At 38.0% G+C, this 19,047-nt stretch overlaps 4 protein-coding genes across 4 annotated transcripts; 2 read left to right on the top strand and 2 right to left on the bottom strand.

Annotated features, from left to right (window-relative positions):
• Positions 1–2,410: 2,410 nt before the first annotated feature.
• On the bottom strand, positions 2,411–3,876 carry LOC101300892 (transcription factor bHLH147-like). The gene has a single exon (XM_004295010.1). It carries the CDS (start codon positions 3,724–3,726, stop codon positions 3,040–3,042), a length of 687 nt encoding a protein of 228 aa, XP_004295058.1. The 5' UTR covers positions 3,727–3,876; the 3' UTR covers positions 2,411–3,039.
• Positions 3,877–9,026: 5,150 nt separating this feature from the next.
• On the bottom strand, positions 9,027–10,469 carry LOC101300607. Its single transcript, XM_004295009.1, has 3 exons — positions 10,318–10,469; positions 10,096–10,230; positions 9,027–9,511 (listed from the first exon to the last, which is right to left on the bottom strand). The coding sequence occupies exons 1-3, from the start codon at positions 10,396–10,398 to the stop codon at positions 9,080–9,082; spliced, it is 648 nt and encodes a 215-aa protein (XP_004295057.1). The 5' UTR covers positions 10,399–10,469; the 3' UTR covers positions 9,027–9,079.
• Positions 10,470–13,175: 2,706 nt separating this feature from the next.
• LOC101300326 lies at positions 13,176–13,963 on the top strand. Its single transcript, XM_004295008.1, has 2 exons — positions 13,176–13,214; positions 13,286–13,963. Exon 2 carries the CDS (start codon positions 13,325–13,327, stop codon positions 13,745–13,747), a length of 423 nt encoding a protein of 140 aa, XP_004295056.1. The 5' UTR covers positions 13,176–13,214; positions 13,286–13,324; the 3' UTR covers positions 13,748–13,963.
• Positions 13,964–17,165: 3,202 nt separating this feature from the next.
• Positions 17,166–18,062, top strand: LOC101306712. The gene is made up of 3 exons (XM_004296180.1): positions 17,166–17,332; positions 17,456–17,744; positions 17,908–18,062. The coding sequence occupies exons 2-3, from the start codon at positions 17,483–17,485 to the stop codon at positions 18,060–18,062; spliced, it is 417 nt and encodes a 138-aa protein (XP_004296228.1). The 5' UTR covers positions 17,166–17,332; positions 17,456–17,482.
• Positions 18,063–19,047: the final 985 nt, after the last annotated feature.

Raw genomic sequence — 19,047 nt, 5'->3', positions numbered from 1 at the left:
GTCGATTAATCTTTGCTTTAATGTTTTTAAGGTAAATTACTGGCCGGTTACTATATATAGGATGTTAACTGGCTAAGTGCAGTCATTATCTCAATGCTTGGACAGTCTTGGACAGTAGACTGCTGATGTTAAGTTGAAGCTTGATCTTTATCTGCTTTCAAATCCACATGCTGGCGACTAATGATAGGATGCTTTGTGGAGCCGACACTTTCATCCATGAAATTGATGATGGCATTTCACAGAGAGTTTGTGCTAATAATAAGTAAATTGAACACAGATTTTTGGTTCATAATTTTGAAGTGGACTGGGATTAGTTTGTGCTACGTACTGCCGTTTATTTCAAACATGTATGATTTCATCATTTTGATCGAGAGTTCAGGTTGTGGTGTCAAGTTTTTGGTATATATATTTCATATCAAATCGTATAATGCGATGTTTGCAAATGCACGAGTGGATAATAACTTCAATTCTAAAACTTGAAATATCTCATTTTCAATATTAATAGCTTGTGTTTTATTTTGTCATGATTATAATTGAGTGGAGCCATATATAAATTGATGTGGTGCATCCAATCAACAACAGAATAATCTTCTTGTATGGTGGGTGGTGTGATGACCTTTAAACTTGTTCACAAAGGTAGTTTGCTGTTGAATGTCGGGTTTTATAATTAGAATGTTTCCTTAGCTCTCAAAACACCATGTTTAAGGCAATACTCCAAGATAAAAATCATTTCAATTTCTTTTTCGATCAGCAGTATAGTACCCTATCTTCCTCGGTTGCTTCTTTTCTTCAGTAGTATCCGATCGAATCGACTAATTGGTATTGTCTATTGGTTATAGCTAGCTAGCCTCGGAGATTATTGGAAATGTATTGCCCATTTGCTCCCCCAAAATGAGGAGTGAATTGTGATGCTTTTGACGATTAATGCAGTATGTGATATCTTACCCTCTTGGCTCACGAATACCCCCCTAGATTTGTATAAAATTAAAGGAGATATGGGGCCAAACTAACTTGGTGCCAATTTGAGCTGATGTCCACTTTTTTCATTATAGTTTATCAACATTGGCAATCATATAGAAATATTACTAAGTGCATTTTATAGATACTTTGAAGAAATGGACATTCAAACTTTAGGTCATCTTCCAAAATATTCAAGAAAAATAACAAAAGATCATAAACTAGTTGATAGTTAGGTCTCCATGGATCGAATTCCGCAAAATAAATGATGGAAATCCTACATGGCACCACTAGCAAAAGACACCAGCACCTTCTATATATAACCTGATCAGCAACATTAGGTTGATTGCAAATTAATTAAAACGTCCGAAAATGAAGAGAAGTCTTCTTCGTGATCATAATCTCTAACACCGCAATTCGTATGAAGTGATTTATCATCTTCAAACGCAAATTCTAAATGCCAAACATTGCATAACGATTTCTCGTTCCATTCTAAGCTGCAGACGATATAAGTTGGGAGCGATAAAAAGTAAAAATAACCTCAACCATGAATCATCCCATATGTTGGTACTAAAGGACACACAATATCATCTGGCTCTGCCAGGTTTCTCTGTTGTATGAAATTGGCCGGAGAGCAACCAAAGCCAAATGATAAGAGCCTAAGAGGATAAAGACTACTAGGAAGAGAGGCTTAAATAAAAGCACATGGGTTGCATGTGCAGTAGTCTGTTTTCTGGTTGTCTCTGTTCTTCTTCTTCCCCTTTCCCCCCACCCTTGGTTTGAATCAATGCCACCATGTGCATATCTCTCCAAAACCATCACAACCAGCTTAATTAGCTTCCTCTTTCCAAAATCCTCAGTCACATATTATCCAAATTAAACCACCCCACCCCACCCAGAAAACCCAACTTGTATTATCATCACTGTGGTCCTGTTCACTATTTATCATCATCATCCCCATTCAAAACTACCCTCTTCTTCCTTCAATTCAATCCCACTGATAGTGATGAAACCCAGGCACCCGTGTGATTGAGAGTGACAGTGACAGTAACAATAATGCCACCGTTTTTGATTGCCCCGCCGGTCCGGTCCGGTTAGGCCGGGAAGGGTGAGGAGCATGAAATGGGGGCACAGATAAATCTCCCAGAATCAGAGAGTGGTGTCATTGTGCTGCTTGCTTCTAGTGGGGACGACATCCCACATGATATGTTTTGTACCACCCCCTTGGCGCTTTCACCAACTTTGAGTCCTTTTTGCTCATACGTATATGACCCAATTCTCATTCTCACCCTCTTCACTGCTTACAGTTACCACCCTACATTCTCATTCTCGATCTCTTATGTAAACATTGCTGTTCAGGTTTGCCTCCCCACCACGTTGAAAAAGGACTCGTCACTCTTTACAGTGTTCAAACTTCAAAATGTGCATGTGTCACCAAAACTTACAGACGGTTAATCTCGTAGTTTTAATCCTAATGGTACTTTGCTAACGCACATCAGTCGACGATTGAAGTTTCAGATAACTGAACCGGTGACACAAATTCGACACTCATCCCCTATCTTGTTCGGAACAAAAACTACCCATATAGATCTTGTTGCTAAACTTCATGCCTGGAACATATGCACACTGGTAGTAAAACCCAAAGAAATTGAACTATTGATAAGGTTGGTCCCCAACATGAATCTTATTCTCTCATCATCATGATATATAGTTAGATGACAAGAAACTATACCAAATATGCAAAACCCAAATTGGTGTCTAACTAAGATTAAGAGGCAATAAGATCAACCAACCATACACTTCGACATCACAAAGAAAGAAGAAGACGAAGAAGAATCCCATCTATCTAAAATTCTAATCCAGCAGTTCAAAGTTATTCTATTAAATATTTTTTCTTTTTTCTCCAAACTTGGATGATAGAAAAAGAGAAAGGCTTTTCCTTAAGCTAGACACAGGTATTTAACAGAGACATGATTCATCATTCATGATTCATGATGATGATGATGAGCATTACTTGCACTGAAAGAGAGAGAGAGAAAAGAAAAGAAGTGACACATGGCGACTTGCGATTGGTCTGTCTAATCAACTCGACGGCGGCGAAGAACCTGACCCGCCGGCGCCGGAAGTCGAACCGGAGACAGAAAGCAGCTGCGTGAGCCGGCTCATAGCCCGGACCTGCATCTCCAAAGCCGCAATATAATCAGTCGCCTCTTCCAGAATCACCGGCAGCGGCTGCTTCCGGCAACCGGGAACCAACCGGCCGAGCACCCTCACCTTCCTCTGCACAGCCGGTAACCCCTTCCCCTTCAACCGGAAAACACTAAACTTCTGCTTCTTCAACTTCCCGGCGCCGGTCGCCGCCGCCGCCGCGCTCTGCTGCTTGCGGTGCTGCCGGAACTTGATCTTGAGCCGGTTGGTGAGAATGGCCCGGCTCCAGCGGGTCCTCCCCTTGGCGGCCGCGGCCAGGACCCGGTCCGCGGCTTCCCGAACAGCCCGGCCGCGGCGCGGAGGAGGAGGAGGACACGTGGAGGATGATGACTGGGTGGAGGGCTCAACGGTGACGTTGTTGAGGGCCTGGAGCAATTTGGAGGAGTAGAGATGCTGCTGGGCTTCGGATTTCCATTTGGTGACGTGGGAGTGGAGGTGGTTGTGGTGGTCCTGTTTGGCTGCCTGGAGCTGCTGCTTCTTCTTCTTCTTGCGTTGTATTCTAGAAGGACGATGATCGGAGGAGGTGGCTACGGGATTGGAGATCAGAGTTGTTGACGCCATGGATTCCGATATAATATTCCAGAGGAATCTAAAGCGCTAGCTGAAGGTACAGAAATGTTTTGTCAAGAAAGAAAGGTCATGGTTTTGGTGAGAGGATTGGATATAAGGGCTGGGAATCGAATCGGATCAAATAGAACGGAACGGAGGTTGTTGAGGGGGAGGAGGGTGGAGGGGAGTAGTGGTGAGTAATAATAAGGGAGAGGGGAGAAACGGTGGGAAGAGACTTATAAAGGAATCAAAACACTGCACGCGTCATTTCCTTCATAGCCACCCCACTATTTTTCTTCTTTTTTCTTAAAAATTGTTCTTTTACATTTTCCAATTTACCATTGTGTTTCTTAGTATTTTTACAAGAAGGTGAGGTGATAAAATTTTTGTATGGTGAGCTATTTTGGTAGGTATGAAGTGAAAAGAGTAGAGGCATTATTTGCTTAGGAACCTAGAGTACACGACGAGGTTCTAAACTATAGTAATTTGGTTTTGTAAAGTTATTGTAGTTTTTGGTGTGATAAATGGATTACATTGTTTGTGTGATCGTGTCTTTTGGTGTTGTGTCGCGATTAAAAGGTGTTTAGTTGACATTGTAACAATCGAATTGACTGTAACCAATTATAACAGACTATGTCTATAATCGACACATCATGTCCACTAAGTTTTCACTCATGTAAGCTTGTTTTTCGAAAATTTGAAGTGACTATATACGTTTTTGATCAAATAGGTAAATATATTGTTAGCGCAACTATAGAACAACGAAAATAAAATACATTTGGTTGAAAACAATTATAATTAACCTGCCCGAATTACTGGATTTGACATGCCTGACACACTAAAAGAGGCGCGGGGGGGTTGAACGTTTTCAAAACACAAAATGTGAGTTGAGAAGATGAAAATGAAGATTATCGGGCCAAAGATGAAAAGAAAACTAAGATCATTTGGGGGGGCAAATAAGTGAAATAACTGCTACCATCGGATTGGGGTTAAATGGAAGGATGTGCGGTGGTGGTGGTGGTGGCTTCCACTAACAGGGAGAGAGAGAGTAGAGGGGCAAAGGGTCCCCAATACAAACATTTGTTTTCATTCCGTGCAATGATTAAGGGAGGGGGGCGATGATCCAGAAAAGAAGTGATAAACTAAACAAAACTGCATGTGCAATGTGGGTTGTTTCTCTGGCACTTTTCCTATCCCCCTCCCCCTCTCTCTCTTTGTGGCGTTTTTTGGAGCTTTCTCCTCCTCTCAAGGTGTGGCCAGTTCTGCTCCACCTCCCCTCCACATTTCCTCCCCCGACGGGGTCCCTTCTCCGCCTGCTCCCTTAATCTATAAGATATTTCCTCACCTCAAATCCCCATTTCCAAACATACTTAATCCTCAAAACACATCATAATTGCCCCTAATACTACACTAACACATACTACAATGTATATGGAACTAACACATATAACAAAAGAAGATTAGTCGATAAATTACAAACCGACAAAGAACTAGAGAATGCATATCAAATCAGACTCAAAATGTGAGTTTTGCGATCACAAGAATTGGTTTCAGTGAAAGCTAACGAGGAAATGCATATCAAACTAACAGCATGAATTAACAAGATCCCATTCTGAAATGGTTGTGCAAAATTCAGAGAAACTAATAGAGACAGCTCCTGATGTGAATAATTATTCGGTTCAAAGCATTGATGAAGAAAAGAAAGGGGAAAATAGTGCTGACAACCTGACATTGGGATAAAAGAAGGTCCAGATGCTCCATATTGATCTATGATTTGGATAGTTTATTTGGATATAAAGTTTTAATAATCATGAACCTAATCCCCATTTCTCACCAAAATCATGGTGGCATATGTGTGTATCAAAACACTTTAGGGGGCATTATACTGAGGAACCTTAATATATACATATATAAATTTTGAAAGACCAGAAACACCTCAATGGCATTATGATGCACCAGGGAGATTGCCTCCCCTGTAACAGACACAATCAAACAATGAGCTCCATAAAGTGGGAGGAGCATTCAAAAGCCTCCAGAAAATTAAAGCAAGAAGATAGATACATTGTGCAAAGGAAGAATGGGGAAGGTAAAGTTGTGAATGGTGAAGAAGGATGAATGTAGATGATTGTGAATATGGGGTGTTAGATCAATAATTCAAAATGCAGTCCTCACCAGTGTTTCTGGTGTGGGATATGATCTCACTTGTCTCAGTAGCTTATCACAATCTATCCCTTTCAGATATCCCATAGCTATACTGTAGAAAGTATAAAACTAGCAATTTGGTTTTCTAGTGAAAAATATACCATACAGGTATCTTCACAGTGCAGGTGGTTTTTTCACAGTTGAATGAGCTGATTCATCTGATTGAATGGTCCAAAACTCCTGCAAACAAGCCTGTACCTTACTATACATGAATATGAATCTTACACATTGTAAAAGCATCCTTCAGGAACAGAAAAACAAAACAATTCACCTTGGATCCTGTATTTACTAGATCAAGATCGAGTAAAATCACTATTGATCTTCATAAACTTAAAAAGAGTGCATATATGTGTTTAGCTTATACCATTTCAGAGGATGATTTAGTGCTCCATCTGATGCTAAGGAAACAAAAGCAAGCTAATGATTTCTATGTTGGGACACCTAGATATGCCTTAGTAGGTATGTGATTAAACTAGAGGTTTTGGGATTAATCATAAAGTTTTAGGAAGATTGAAGAACACAACCAATCATTGACCTTAGAATCTTCATCCATGCCTCAATTTTCTTTGATTATGCCAATCACTACATTAAAGGGCAACTAACTCTTCTTTCTTTAGGGATTACCCTCTCGAATCATCAAAATCTTTGCTTTTAAGTACAGCTAGCTCTCTCTTTCACTATGTCTCTATAATAGTTTTTTTTTAGGACTAAACCAACTTGCAAGTCATTCACTTTTCGATAGCCTCATCTTCTTAAACTGATTTCAAAATTACTAGTCGGCCAAATTTGATTGGCGACTCTGGTTCAAAAAACGAGTTTCTAGCTAAGCTTTACTGATCGCGATTTTAAAATAGTTAAATATAATTTTTAGTTATCCATCCTCCAGCAAATTTCTCCTCACTGAAGAAGTTTATCAGGTTGTATCTGGTAATAAAATACAAAATGAGCAACTAGGCCTTGCTGTCATTGAGAAAAGGTTAACTAAGGATATACTTAATAACTAAGAAGGGTGAGATCGTTTAAAAAACCAACTTGTAGTTGTCTCTAAACATTCACCCCCTTCAATTAGTCTACAAATAAGTCGTCTTTATGGTATTTTATGCAGTAATTAAAACAACTCTTTGACCCTCAGGCTTGACTAGTTTTACTTCCTTTTTTCTCTCAGCCACCATCACAAAGTCTTTGTCCTAACAGAGTTCTTAAGATGAAGGGATAACATTTATACAGAAGCAGTCCCTGACCTTAATCAGGTTCAACATCGATCGTTTAAACCGTTCAACTATTCAACTATGTGGTCCACCAACCCAGCAGGCATACTATGTATAGTGAAGACCATTTTTTCATTTTCTTTTGTCTGACTAATTTCAATATTTTCCTACTGAGAACACTTTGCCCAGATATTCCAGAAGAGAGCAAAAATAAAAATAAAAAAGGAAAAAATGTAGCTTAAGAAGACAGATAGCAGGATGACAAGCATTAGGCAAAATGATAAAGTAGTCTGGGGTTCACATCCAAAACCAATTGGCAATGGGCAGAGTGGCTCAAACCCTTATTAACCCACATCGTGTGACCTTTGGGTTTCACACATGGACGTGGGTAACCCGCTCTGATACCTTGATAAAGTAGTATGGGGTTCACATCCAAAACCAATTGGCAATGAGTGGAATGGCCCAAACCCTTATTAACTCACAGGCAAGGTCCCATATTCCCGATGTGGGATTGATATCTCAACACAAAGTAGTTGGTAGATAAAAATGGATGTTCTTCAAAATAGTGTTTGCAGTACCAAAAATTTTCTATAATAATTTAAATGAAGTATATCCATATGGTATAACTTCAAAGACACAATCTATTTTATAATTTTCTTATGAGGATAATCCATCATATGGTTGTATTGTTTGGGATTTCATTTTTGGGGCACCTAGTTGTTCCTGGACAACAAACAGCACCAATCATCTTTAATCATTGATCAGACTCAAATAATTAAATTAATTAAGGACATGTGAAGGCAGATGTAATACGCGTCACATACAGGATAGTGGGTACACACTTTTACCAATCCAGCACTCTATTGTAATTAGCTATAAAACATTTAACATGGGCTACGCTGGCAAAATGGTGTTCAGATAGACTCTGAGTTGCCAAACAAGGACAACAACTGAACATGGAAAACCAGATGATCATGTTGAGACTTCATGAGTCATATTCCTTGCATAAAACTATTGAAGTTAGCATGAATATATTGGGGCATCAACCTAGACACCTAGTTAATGCACAGCATTTCAGCAAAGATTGCATAAATATAGACCATAACTATGTATGAATCTTTAAAATAAAACAAATGCGAGTTCTATATACCCAGAATGATATGTCCGTCACCCAGATATGTACTTAAGATGTATAAACGTACAAGGATTTTGGGCTAGAATGTTATGTCGAACACCCGGATTTTTGTAGCCCTTCACATGTAGGTCCAACTCAATACGACATGTTAATCTCTCGCTATAGACCTAAGGCATGAAAAATGACTTCAGAGCATTCAACTCATGATCTCCTGTGGTCTGAATGGTACTACGAATTCAAGTACCAATATCTATGGAGCACATTGCTTCAAACATGTAGAGCAGACAGGGTGTGGGTTACTTACTGTAAGTTTTCTGCTCTCCACAGTCTCATCCTTGCAATGATGAGAACATGAGTGGCACCAAAATGTGGTTTCCTTAAAACGAGTAATCAGGTTTGTAAATAATTTAAATGAACATGCAATCATAAAACCTAACAAGCATTAGAGGCATACAACACTGAGTCTACATTTCTCTACAGAAACATTCACTAATTTCGGGAGTATATCATCACGTTATCCAAAAAGGGGAATACAGTAATCAGATTCAGGTCTTACTACTCACAAGAATATAAACCACAGAGGAAAGCAGTAACAATCACATTCTGTTTCCAGAAAATCACACTGAAATAGCTATTTACTGTCAAATGAACAATCCATAACCATGGACACAATACTGAGAACAAGATGTTTATATGATCATATCAGCTAAACATTGGACAACATCTAATAAAGGGCAAAATCATACCTACTATCCCAAGACAAGAGGCCATACCATTCATCTTGATGATCAGACCATTAATGCACCTCTAGAGTAAGAGTTCAAGTAGGCAGTGGTCCAGGAAGATTGCTTTGTGCTCCAGAGCTGAACACCATATACACAGCCATTGCAAGGATCCATAGCAAAGAACACACAACCAGTATTTTAGCTTTTGCTGAAAGTTCAGCAATCCGGTCCCTCTCTTCAGGCACAGTGTGGAAATCCTGTATCACTATCTCAACCAATGCATCCAGAAGCTTCTTGGATTTGGCATCCACACCAGCAGAGTTTAAGACCTGAGTCCGAGCTTGCTTGAGAAAGCTTGATACAACCTCAGCCCCGATAGAACCACACTTTGAGCCATCATTTTCACATTTAGCAACACTCCAAGAGGCATGGCTTGAAATCGTGGACTCTAAAGATGGAGAGAGATCAGAGGTGAACAAGGTCTCTGTTGAAGCTGAGAGAGATGGATCTGGCAGGGTCATGAGACTCTGAAAGCCAAAATATACAATGCAAGTAAAATATTTAGTCATAAAAATCTAAGTATCATGAACAAAATGGCATCTCATATCCAAAAGTTTTTATTACAGACGATTTAAATCATTTTAGCAGCAACACTTGAGCAAACACATGTAACCTGAAGTAAAAAGTATCCAAAATCATCACATAACTAGAACTCTGATTAAACAAAACAGCACTTTCACACTTACAGGCATTTTCTCAGTAACAAAAATCGTACATTACGAATTAACCGAAAGCCTTACAGCAGAAACACTTGAGGCAAACACATTTAAACCAAAAAGAATCTAAAATCATCACAGACTTGCATTCAGAGGACTCAAATTCTGTTTAAGCCAAACATAAGCATCAAGTATCAGTAATCCTTTCTCTTTCAGGCATTTTCTCAGTAACCAAAGGCGAACGTTATGAATGCATCAAAAGCTATACAATAACAACACTAACTGAAACGCAATCGAAGCAACAAATCATGCACAGGTGTAGTTTTAGCCAATTATAATATGAAATCCAAAAGAGCGATGATCAATTTCAAAGTCGGATTGAAGATGGAGCTAACCTCGGTGACCTCGGCATCGCGATTGACCTCGTCGATCTCAGAAATCACAAAGATCGGAGTGGAATCCACCGAGTGCTGGACTTGCAGATCTTCACAGATTGAAGAAAACGCAGAGTTCAAGCTCTTCTTGGGAACCTGTAAGAGAAACGAAGCGGAGTGAAATTAGGGATTCGAAACCGAAATTGAAAATCGAAAAGAGAAATTAGGAGATCGGAGACTGACGGTCTTCTTGGAGACGCGAGCGGAGAGCTTGGGAGGAGGTCGAGCATGGTCCTTGTGTGGGGTTTGGAACTCTCTCATCATCTTTTTGGCGGGAGAAGACGATGCTTTGATTTTTGAGTCGAGCTGCGTGTGAGAATTGAGTCAATTGACAACGACTCTCAGGAGACTGTAGTGCGAAGATTTTTATAGCCGTAGCTTCAGGATAAGCTCGGAATAATGAGCCAATCACTCACCGTTTTATTTTATTTTATTTTATTTCATCGTCGATAATACATCACATATGTGTATCAGTTCATGTATTACCAAATTGATTTAGTCCCAATTTACGTATCTATTTACAAATGGTCTATTTTCTTGTTGTTGTAGGAGATGACTCTTTTGTCAGTCTCATATGCGTTGGTGAAATTTATATATGCTTAGCTCTACAGTTGTGTACATATATATATATATATATATATATATATATATATATATGTTAGCTTCAATAAATAAAATAAACAGCATTTATTTATTTATTTATTTCAATCTATAAAACTACTACAAGTCGCGTGATCTATTTTATGATTTTTGGTAGCTAGCTAGCTAAGGAACGCACTTGTGATTACATACTTTTTAATGGTGTTATTACAACACCAAACACATCCTTTTTTATCACACTGTTTACCACAAATGTGTATTTTGATGCTGCTATCAAATGGTTGATCATCTCTCGATATCTCCATGTTGCTGGTGCTGGTATCCCTATCATTATGGCTTTCGTTGCCTATTTGTGTCATATGGAAAAAGAAAACATGCATGTTAAAGTATGAAAGAAAACATATGAAAGTTTAGTTCTCAATCGAAATGAAATCAGGAACAAGTTCTCTAAACACATGAGTCGGGTTCTAATATAGCATAATAGTTAAGCCTAGCTCCAAATTACTTGCAGGGCATGGAAACCTAATCCTATGTGGACTATATATATACATGGATTAAAGTATGCTGTGAATAAAGAGTTAAATCCATGATTAATGTTCAGGATTTCTATTATGACAAGGGATGGATCGGAGATCACCGACTCCTATATAAGGCCAGGTCCCTTCTCACAATGAGCAAGTCTTTACCCCGCCCCCATTATTTATGTTTATTTAGCATGTGTGATTATGTATGTCTGTTTAATCCAAAACAATTGGTATTAGAGCAACTCATATGCACGTAGAAATAAAACTATCTCATGAAATAAAAAGTGGAGGTGTGTTTTAAGTTTGAAAGATTGATTTCTATATGTATGTATGAGAGGCTCTAATACCAATTGTTAGGATTAAACTTACACGTTCATAGCCGTACACATGCTAGAAACATAAAAAAGAGTGAAATTAACAAGGTCATAAACCTGCTGGAATGCCATTTACGTAGTCGAAAGCAACTGATGATTAGCACATAATTGGGTAACTATCCAAGGTCGGAGGTGTGAGTATGTATCTCATAAAACCGGCTGGGATGATCAGTCTTGCCATGTAAATTAATAAGGTAATCCGGTTGTTTCATGATATGATTCTATATATATGTGAGTGATGAGGTGTTGTGCGGAAGAGTAAACAAAAGACGGATATTGATAGGGAACTAATTGATAAAGAAAATAATTAACATAAGAATTTATAGCGATTCACTCAATTAATGTGATTGAGGTACGTCCATTTTTAAAGACGGCAAGAAATTCCATTATATCAATCGGAGAGAATACATTCACGTTGATTTTCTGAACCAATATAAATTCTTGTTTTCTTTCGTTTGTTTTCTTTATCATTGTTTGATTGTTAAATTAGTTTCATATCAATATCGATGTTTGTTTACGCTTTTGTACAACACCTCATCACTCACACAAGAGAGTCAGGTGAGACCTGCGCGCTAGCTGAAAATATGCTTTTATTTTCAGATAATAATATTGCTATTAGTTTACCCGGGGATATTGTATGATAGAAGATGATCGATCAATTGGCTGAGACACTAGCTAGCCTGTTAACTTCCTCTCAAATCAGTTGTGCAAATTACACATCAGCTAGTGCATGCCATACAGAAACAATAATTCTAAAGAATAGAAACTCAGTGTAATGAAGAAAACAAAGTTGATCGATAATATGATCGATCGCTATGGTGTACGTGACGTACATTCTCGATCAACTTCAAATCTTCCAAACTGATATTTAAGAAGACTTAACTTTCATCACTTTGAACAGGCAAGTTTCTTCACAAATCACAATTGAACCAACGAATCAACTCGCTGAGTTCTGCTGTACTTGTATACAAGAAATTCATTATGTAATATACCCTTGTTATTGGTTAAGATCATAATTCACTTCTTTAGTGGCCCTAATTAACTTCTCCATCATTAATAGATATGGTGCCACTTAACGCTCTGACTGCTCTGAATGTGATACCACCATTTCATACATGCTCTGGTCTTTATCAATACAAACATTTCCTAATGGGTTTCTGGGTTCACATTCAAATGATCCAAGTTAACTATATTAAATCTTATAATTTTGCTGGTGTTATTATTGTAACAAGACTGGAAAAGATCTTCATCACTTTATTGCATCACCTTCACCCACCCAGTTAATCTTTATCTACCCCAAATGGAAACAGAAACAATGCACCATAAAATTATTTTATTGAATATCAACCCTAATTTGTCAAATTAGGTTAATATCATGATTAACTTATCTGGTGGACAACTATATTTGTGTTACCCCCACTTCTTCTTGCTTTTCTCTAGCTAGTGCTCATCAACTGCTCTGATGAACAAAATAACAGGAGGTAATTCTCTATCAGTGTCCAAATTAGGTTTATATATTTATGGAAACCTCTTCATCCTTCTCGCACTAGCTTGAAGATATTTTTCTCTTTGCGAAAACGTGGTAAAACACTTGTTTCGATCAACCTTCATATTTTTCAAACTCATTTTGTGCTTCTATAAGTTTCTGGTTAGTTGCATGTGGTTTAGTTTACAGGTTTATGAACTAAGATCATGAGGACTACCTTAACATTTGTGGTGATCGTGGCCTTCGTCTTGATTTCTGCATCTCTGCACTCAAATGCAAAAAGGCTGACTTTGAAAGAGAACCACCGTCAGCTGCTGACCGATGATCGGCGCCAGAGCGAGACAAATGCTGTCCCGACGGCTGGGGTGGACTCTAAAGACACCAAGGTCGACGGGGTGGCCGATCAAAGCAAGGGTTCGGGGGACTCAAGAAAAAGTACCGGAGGCAGCAGTAGTACTGGTACTAAAGCGACGAACAACGATGAAGATGATGATGTCAATTCGGCTTATAAACACTACGGAGGCACTGGTTCGAACTCTGATTCATCAACTGACACTCACCGTTATTATTCTGTGGATGACCGCACCGGTTCGGGCTCGAACGACGACGGACGCAAGCCTAAGCACTGAGATTCACTGCTGCTTCCAATCAAAGAAGATGGATCGAGCTGGCTAGCTCATGCATGTTTCATAAATAAGTAGAACCAGTGTGTGGCGATGTGTTAGCCTATGGGTTCGGTTTTACTATGTCTTTCGCGCTTGTTTAATCTATTGTACGTGATGGGTGTGGCTTGTTAGGCCTATTGTATGTACGTATTTTGAATTCGCAATATATAAGCTAGCTTTCAATAATCTATATCTATAGCATACGTACGTGCATGGCTAGCTTGGCATCTTCTCGATCTGCACGCCTGTTCCATTACAACTTACAAATTAAGAAAATGAACTGAAATTTACGCTCCTAACTTTACAATCCACACTTTCACTTTTTTATTTTGGTAATTTAAATCTTGTCTTTAGTGACATGTGTTTTTTTTTTTTATGTGAAAACTTATCTAAAAAAAAAAGGTGGGAGTGTGAATTGTAAAATATGAAATTTCACCACCCTTAAGAAATTACAAAGGAACCTAAATGAAGGTCGCGACTAAAGTTCCTGATTGCGTATCTATTTTGTGTTGCTACTGCAAGGCAGAACTAGAATTTGAATTTAAAAATATCGACATTTTACCCTCATTTAATCCACAGCAAGCAATATTATGTCTTGCATATACAAATAGCAACCTTAGTATGAATTTGTATGGTTTTGGTCATGAATGCTTCCCCTAGTCTAATTTAGACAAGGTGCTGGTAAATGTACCTAGCAAATGACTAAATAAATCCAACAAAAAAAATTAATCAGTTAATTCCAATTTCACCCCTTACACAGTAGTTACACCCAGCAGTAGCATCCTTCAATCCGATTCGACCAAGCTTGGGATTGGATTTTTCCCAAGAACCATTGTTTGCGTTTTTCCGTCAATTTGCCCATAGTGGATGGAGATTAGTGCCTCTGTTGATCAATTCAATTCCATGAGTGCAATCATATGGCCACCTACTTGGGTTGGTGCTTAATATGAAGATGTTTATGGGAGCTCTAAATATCGCTGCAATTACTTGATTCGAATTAATTAGTCGTTATTGTATTTTTCTACTAAATATGGAGTTCTCATCTCCATTAGCTCTTGATTTGCTTCTACCCAAGTGACAGAAAATATCAATCTCACTAAACATGTTTATGTGCAAGAAACGGAGTTTCAATCGTTCCTATATATGAATTAATTAATTCTCAACAGCTCAATAAAAAGTTTCAAACATGGGTGTTTTGGAAGGAGCAAAGAAAGCCGTAGTCGGAGAATTTTGAACAGATGGACGGGCGTGGAGTGGGAAGATCTGCCGGAAAACCTAATCTGATTGTGGAGGCAAGTTCGCAGGGGAGATGACGCTGGTGTTGTTGGACGATTTAAGTCAAGGATAAAACAGGAAATGTCTGGCAAATTTTTGTTTGCCAGGTCTACTTAGATATTTGTCAAGTACATTTACCAACACCCTTTAGACGAACAATACTAAATGAACCAGAGTTTTGTTTGGATACCGTATGTATCTTATCTGCAAGTTAATGTGCTACTATTGAGATTACGTGATAGGTTGGACTTTCTGTCATACGATGCCACATAATTTGAGATGCATGTGCGATGCCACAAATTAAATGTGATTCATCTAGCATATTATTCATTTTAGATAGACATACACTTTCATCCACTAGCCACTAAAAATTCAGTAAGATTTAAATTTTATAGCGTTGCCGAGATTCAAACTTGCATATGGGAGTTCCACATATGATTGTATCACGTCCTTCACCCCGATCTTTCATCCACCCAAAAAGTAAACACAAATAATACACCATTAATTATATAATTATTATCAACAATAATGTAGATCCTTGGTGAAATTAGCTTAATATCATGATTACTTATCTGGTGGGAAACAACATTTTGAACAGGTTTATTCCCATTTCTTTTTGCTTTTCGGTAGTGCTCATCAAAACTCATGAAAAAGATAGCACACCCTCACCCCGAAACAGTATCCAAGACTTAGGATCCATTATATATTTATGACAATCTCTCTTCAGTCTTTTTGCACTTAATCAAAGATATTAATCTCAAATGATAAACGTGGTACATAAGTTTAACCTTCAAAATTTTTAAGCTCACTTTTTACTTAAGTTCTTAGTAAGAGTAAAGACACCAAAGGGCTGCTGTGACCGATCAAAGCATGAAAATAAGTACGTATATAGTACTAGTACATGGGTGAAGAACAATGCTGTGCGAACCCAAATTACCGCCAGTTCAAATATGAGTCATCAACAGAAACGCGATCACTGTTATTATTCTGTGTTAGACCGCACCAGTCACCAAGGATTCGAGCTCCAAAGAAGTTGGCTAAGATTGGTAACTTTCAGTTAGTGCCGGCCGGGGTCAATGTAATTGTTCGAGCTAGCTAATTAACTAGTAGGCGAAACATGCATGCATGCGCGTCTGCACTTGCATTTGGTTTCACTATGTATTGCTATATATGCTGGTTAATTTGTTAGTGTGATATACCTCTTTGGCTCGTCAGTACGTCCTAAATTAACCATGCAGCATCCACAACTCCTCAAGAATTCAACTTGTACTTTGCTGAAAGAAAATTCTCATCCCAGAGTTTTGATAAACAGAAAAATTGACATCTTTAACTGAAATTAATTATTCATACATATATAGTTCTGAAAATTCCAACACCGGCCATGAAATGAAAGCATTAGCCGGTACCGTACGTAATGAAGTTATCCTTGCTTTCAGTTTTGTAATATCACGATCGATCCGGTGATTTCTAAGTTCCGCACAGTACTAATTATCTCCTACTCCACTCAGGAATCCAGCCACCTGTTGGGAATCGTATGATGAATGAGATTGAATGCTTAAGACATCAGACAAAATCTTCCCATGATGTAAATAAGATACGAATTTTACGAACAAAATGAAGTTAATTAACAAGACTAGTTTACTATACACTAAAATATTATTCAACATTCAGCTATTAATGCCCTCATCAATCATGCAAAGACTTAATTTTAATTCTAGCTCTTAAATTCAAATTTTCATTCTACTACTTACAAATAATAGAGATATCTGATCCAGATGTTTACATAGATAGAAATAAGTTATAGACCGAACACTATGCAAGTTTTTTCAACAATATTAAGAAATAAGAACCCTAGAGCTCGCGCACCTCCAATTTTTAGGGTTATCAGTAGTTAAGCGTATGTTTATAAAATTAAGTAGAATAACACAGAAGTGAAGATCCAATTATTGATTTATTTCAATAGCAGTCAGCAGTATTCTGTTACCCATTATTCATCATCAGGTAATTAAAGTCAACAATGACATTAATTAAGTACCCTAATTATCATTCCGCGCGTAATCATGATTTGCTTCTTTGGTGGCTTAGCTTGTATCCTGAGCTCTCGACAGTCTTCTGAATGTGATACCACCACTTCCACATATGCCTGCTCTGTTCTAATTACCTAGTCTGTCTTAGTTATCTCAGTCTCCAATTGCCTATAAATTGCAACCTTTGCAATCCCTTCTGTCATATAGTTGTTTCTTCAGACACTGGATATTTCTCCAATCCTGCAGGGTATGCTATATCCTCCACAACCCTAGCCTAGATCTTATATTTCAAGCTTTTATTGATATAATTGTATTTTCTTGACTAATACATAGCTATGATATTGATTTACTTGCATGTACTTCTCATTAGTTTGTGCAGAATCATTTACGTACCATCATGAGGACCATACTTGTCATAAGCGTTATCGGCTTTGTGTTGATGGTGGCATCTCTGCAAGCTGCTGCTAATCGGTTTGTTCTGAACGAGCGTCACTTGGCTCAGGTCAAGACCGACCCAAATCAGGGTCGAAGCGCTGAGGTTCTTAGTGGCGGTGCAAAAGACCAGTCCCAGTCTCAGCCCCGGACCACAAACAAGGGTAGCAGCAACAGCGATGCTAAGCATGATGTTCAAGCCGACGACAATGCAAATGAGAGTTATGGTAAGTACGGACATGGCTCTTCCGAGAGTGACTCTCACCGTTATTTTACCTGCGATAATTTCAAGTCCCATTGTTGAATATCCAGCACTGATCTGAAGCCTTCAATCCTTCATGAATCTCTGGCATGGTGTATTATGTAAACTGTGTGTAGCTTTTGTTCTAGGTAATAAACCGGAACAGGAACTCAATAGCATGGGCCAAATATCCAAATTACAGATATTGGAATGGCGCGTGTTTGATTTCATCAGAATTTTAGACGGTAATCAGCTTTTACTATGTATGTGTGTTTGTATTGAACCGTTTATGCTATTCTGTTAATCGCATTGTGTATCATATAATAAAAAGCTATGACTAGCTACATGCATAGCTGTGTGCTTTGCGATTGTGTTTATGACATATCCATAGTTATATACATAGCAGTACTGATCGAAGTGAATGAAAGTTTGAGAATATTGCTTAATTATTAGAGAAATTAACCAAACTAAATCATCATGGCATCATAAACAAACCTAAACTCCGACTTACGTAGTTACTAATCTATATTTTTTGACGTCTAAGTTTATCCAATGTATATCTCAAAGTTATTTGCTTGTACTAATGAGCTTGATAATTCTACAACACCGATACCTTGAACTAAAGGCACAAATATATCGATCACTATATTTGTATCAATATATTTTACTTAAAGATCTGAAAAATAAACTCAAAGAACTAGTAATGACTTCAATAAATAACGTATCACTGGCATGCTGTCTTGAAGCTAAGAGTACTACAAGTCTACAAGTACCTAGCTTATGCCCAAATTTTTCAACTTACTGATGAACCATGGAACTGGCCACTGTTGCAAGCATGGAAGTTGGCCAAAAAAAAAAATTGAAGGTTTATGACTTTATGGCATTTCAAAACCTTGCCAAGGCTAGGTAAATCTCAGCATGAACAAAATTAGTTATATGTAATGTAGAATGAGCGTTTCTAATTAAATAATTAATATCTTTAACCAACCAAACCACGGCTCACCGACATATGTAGGGTGTGTGAATTATTTAATAAAAGTTTTTTAAAAATTAAAAAAATATATGTATATATAACCTAAACGGCTAAATCGATCCCTTAACTCTCCACTATTTCTGATCCCAAATATTTGTTGGTTATTATCCAATAAAATGTTGGTCTTATGCTGAGGCTGTACGTCTAACTCTTGATCTATTTTTATATAAGGAAAGTCGGAACCTCCCTTACTTATATAGTTGTAACTACTTCATCGCGTTTGTGACAGCATATTTATTGACCGTCTCGTTCTTTC

This window comes from Fragaria vesca, linkage group LG3 (genome assembly GCF_000184155.1).
Source record: "Fragaria vesca subsp. vesca linkage group LG3, FraVesHawaii_1.0, whole genome shotgun sequence".
Lineage (NCBI taxonomy): Eukaryota > Viridiplantae > Streptophyta > Magnoliopsida > Rosales > Rosaceae > Fragaria > Fragaria vesca.
The sequence above is the reverse complement of the archived record's forward strand: the minus strand, read 5'-3'. Positions and strand labels throughout refer to the sequence as shown.

Bases quoted from the DNA above. Each gene is read 5' to 3' on its own strand.
- LOC101300892 (XM_004295010.1), bottom strand. From the start codon at position 3,726: ATGGCGTCAACAACTCTGATCTCCAATCCCGTAGCCACCTCCTCCGAT.
- LOC101300607 (XM_004295009.1), bottom strand. From the start codon at position 10,398: ATGATGAGAGAGTTCCAAACCCCACACAAGGACCATGCTCGACCTCCT. The intron at 10,231-10,317 runs GTCAGTCTCCGA...TTTCTCTTACAG, and splicing joins CTCGCGTCTCCAAGAAGACC to GTTCCCAAGAAGAGCTTGAA. The intron at 9,512-10,095 runs GTTAGCTCCATC...TTTGGCTTTCAG, and splicing joins GCGATGCCGAGGTCACCGAG to AGTCTCATGACCCTGCCAGA.
- LOC101300326 (XM_004295008.1), top strand. From the start codon at position 13,325: ATGAGGACTACCTTAACATTTGTGGTGATCGTGGCCTTCGTCTTGATT.
- LOC101306712 (XM_004296180.1), top strand. From the start codon at position 17,483: ATGAGGACCATACTTGTCATAAGCGTTATCGGCTTTGTGTTGATGGTG. The intron at 17,745-17,907 runs GTAAGTACGGAC...CTTTTGTTCTAG, and splicing joins CAATGCAAATGAGAGTTATG to GTAATAAACCGGAACAGGAA.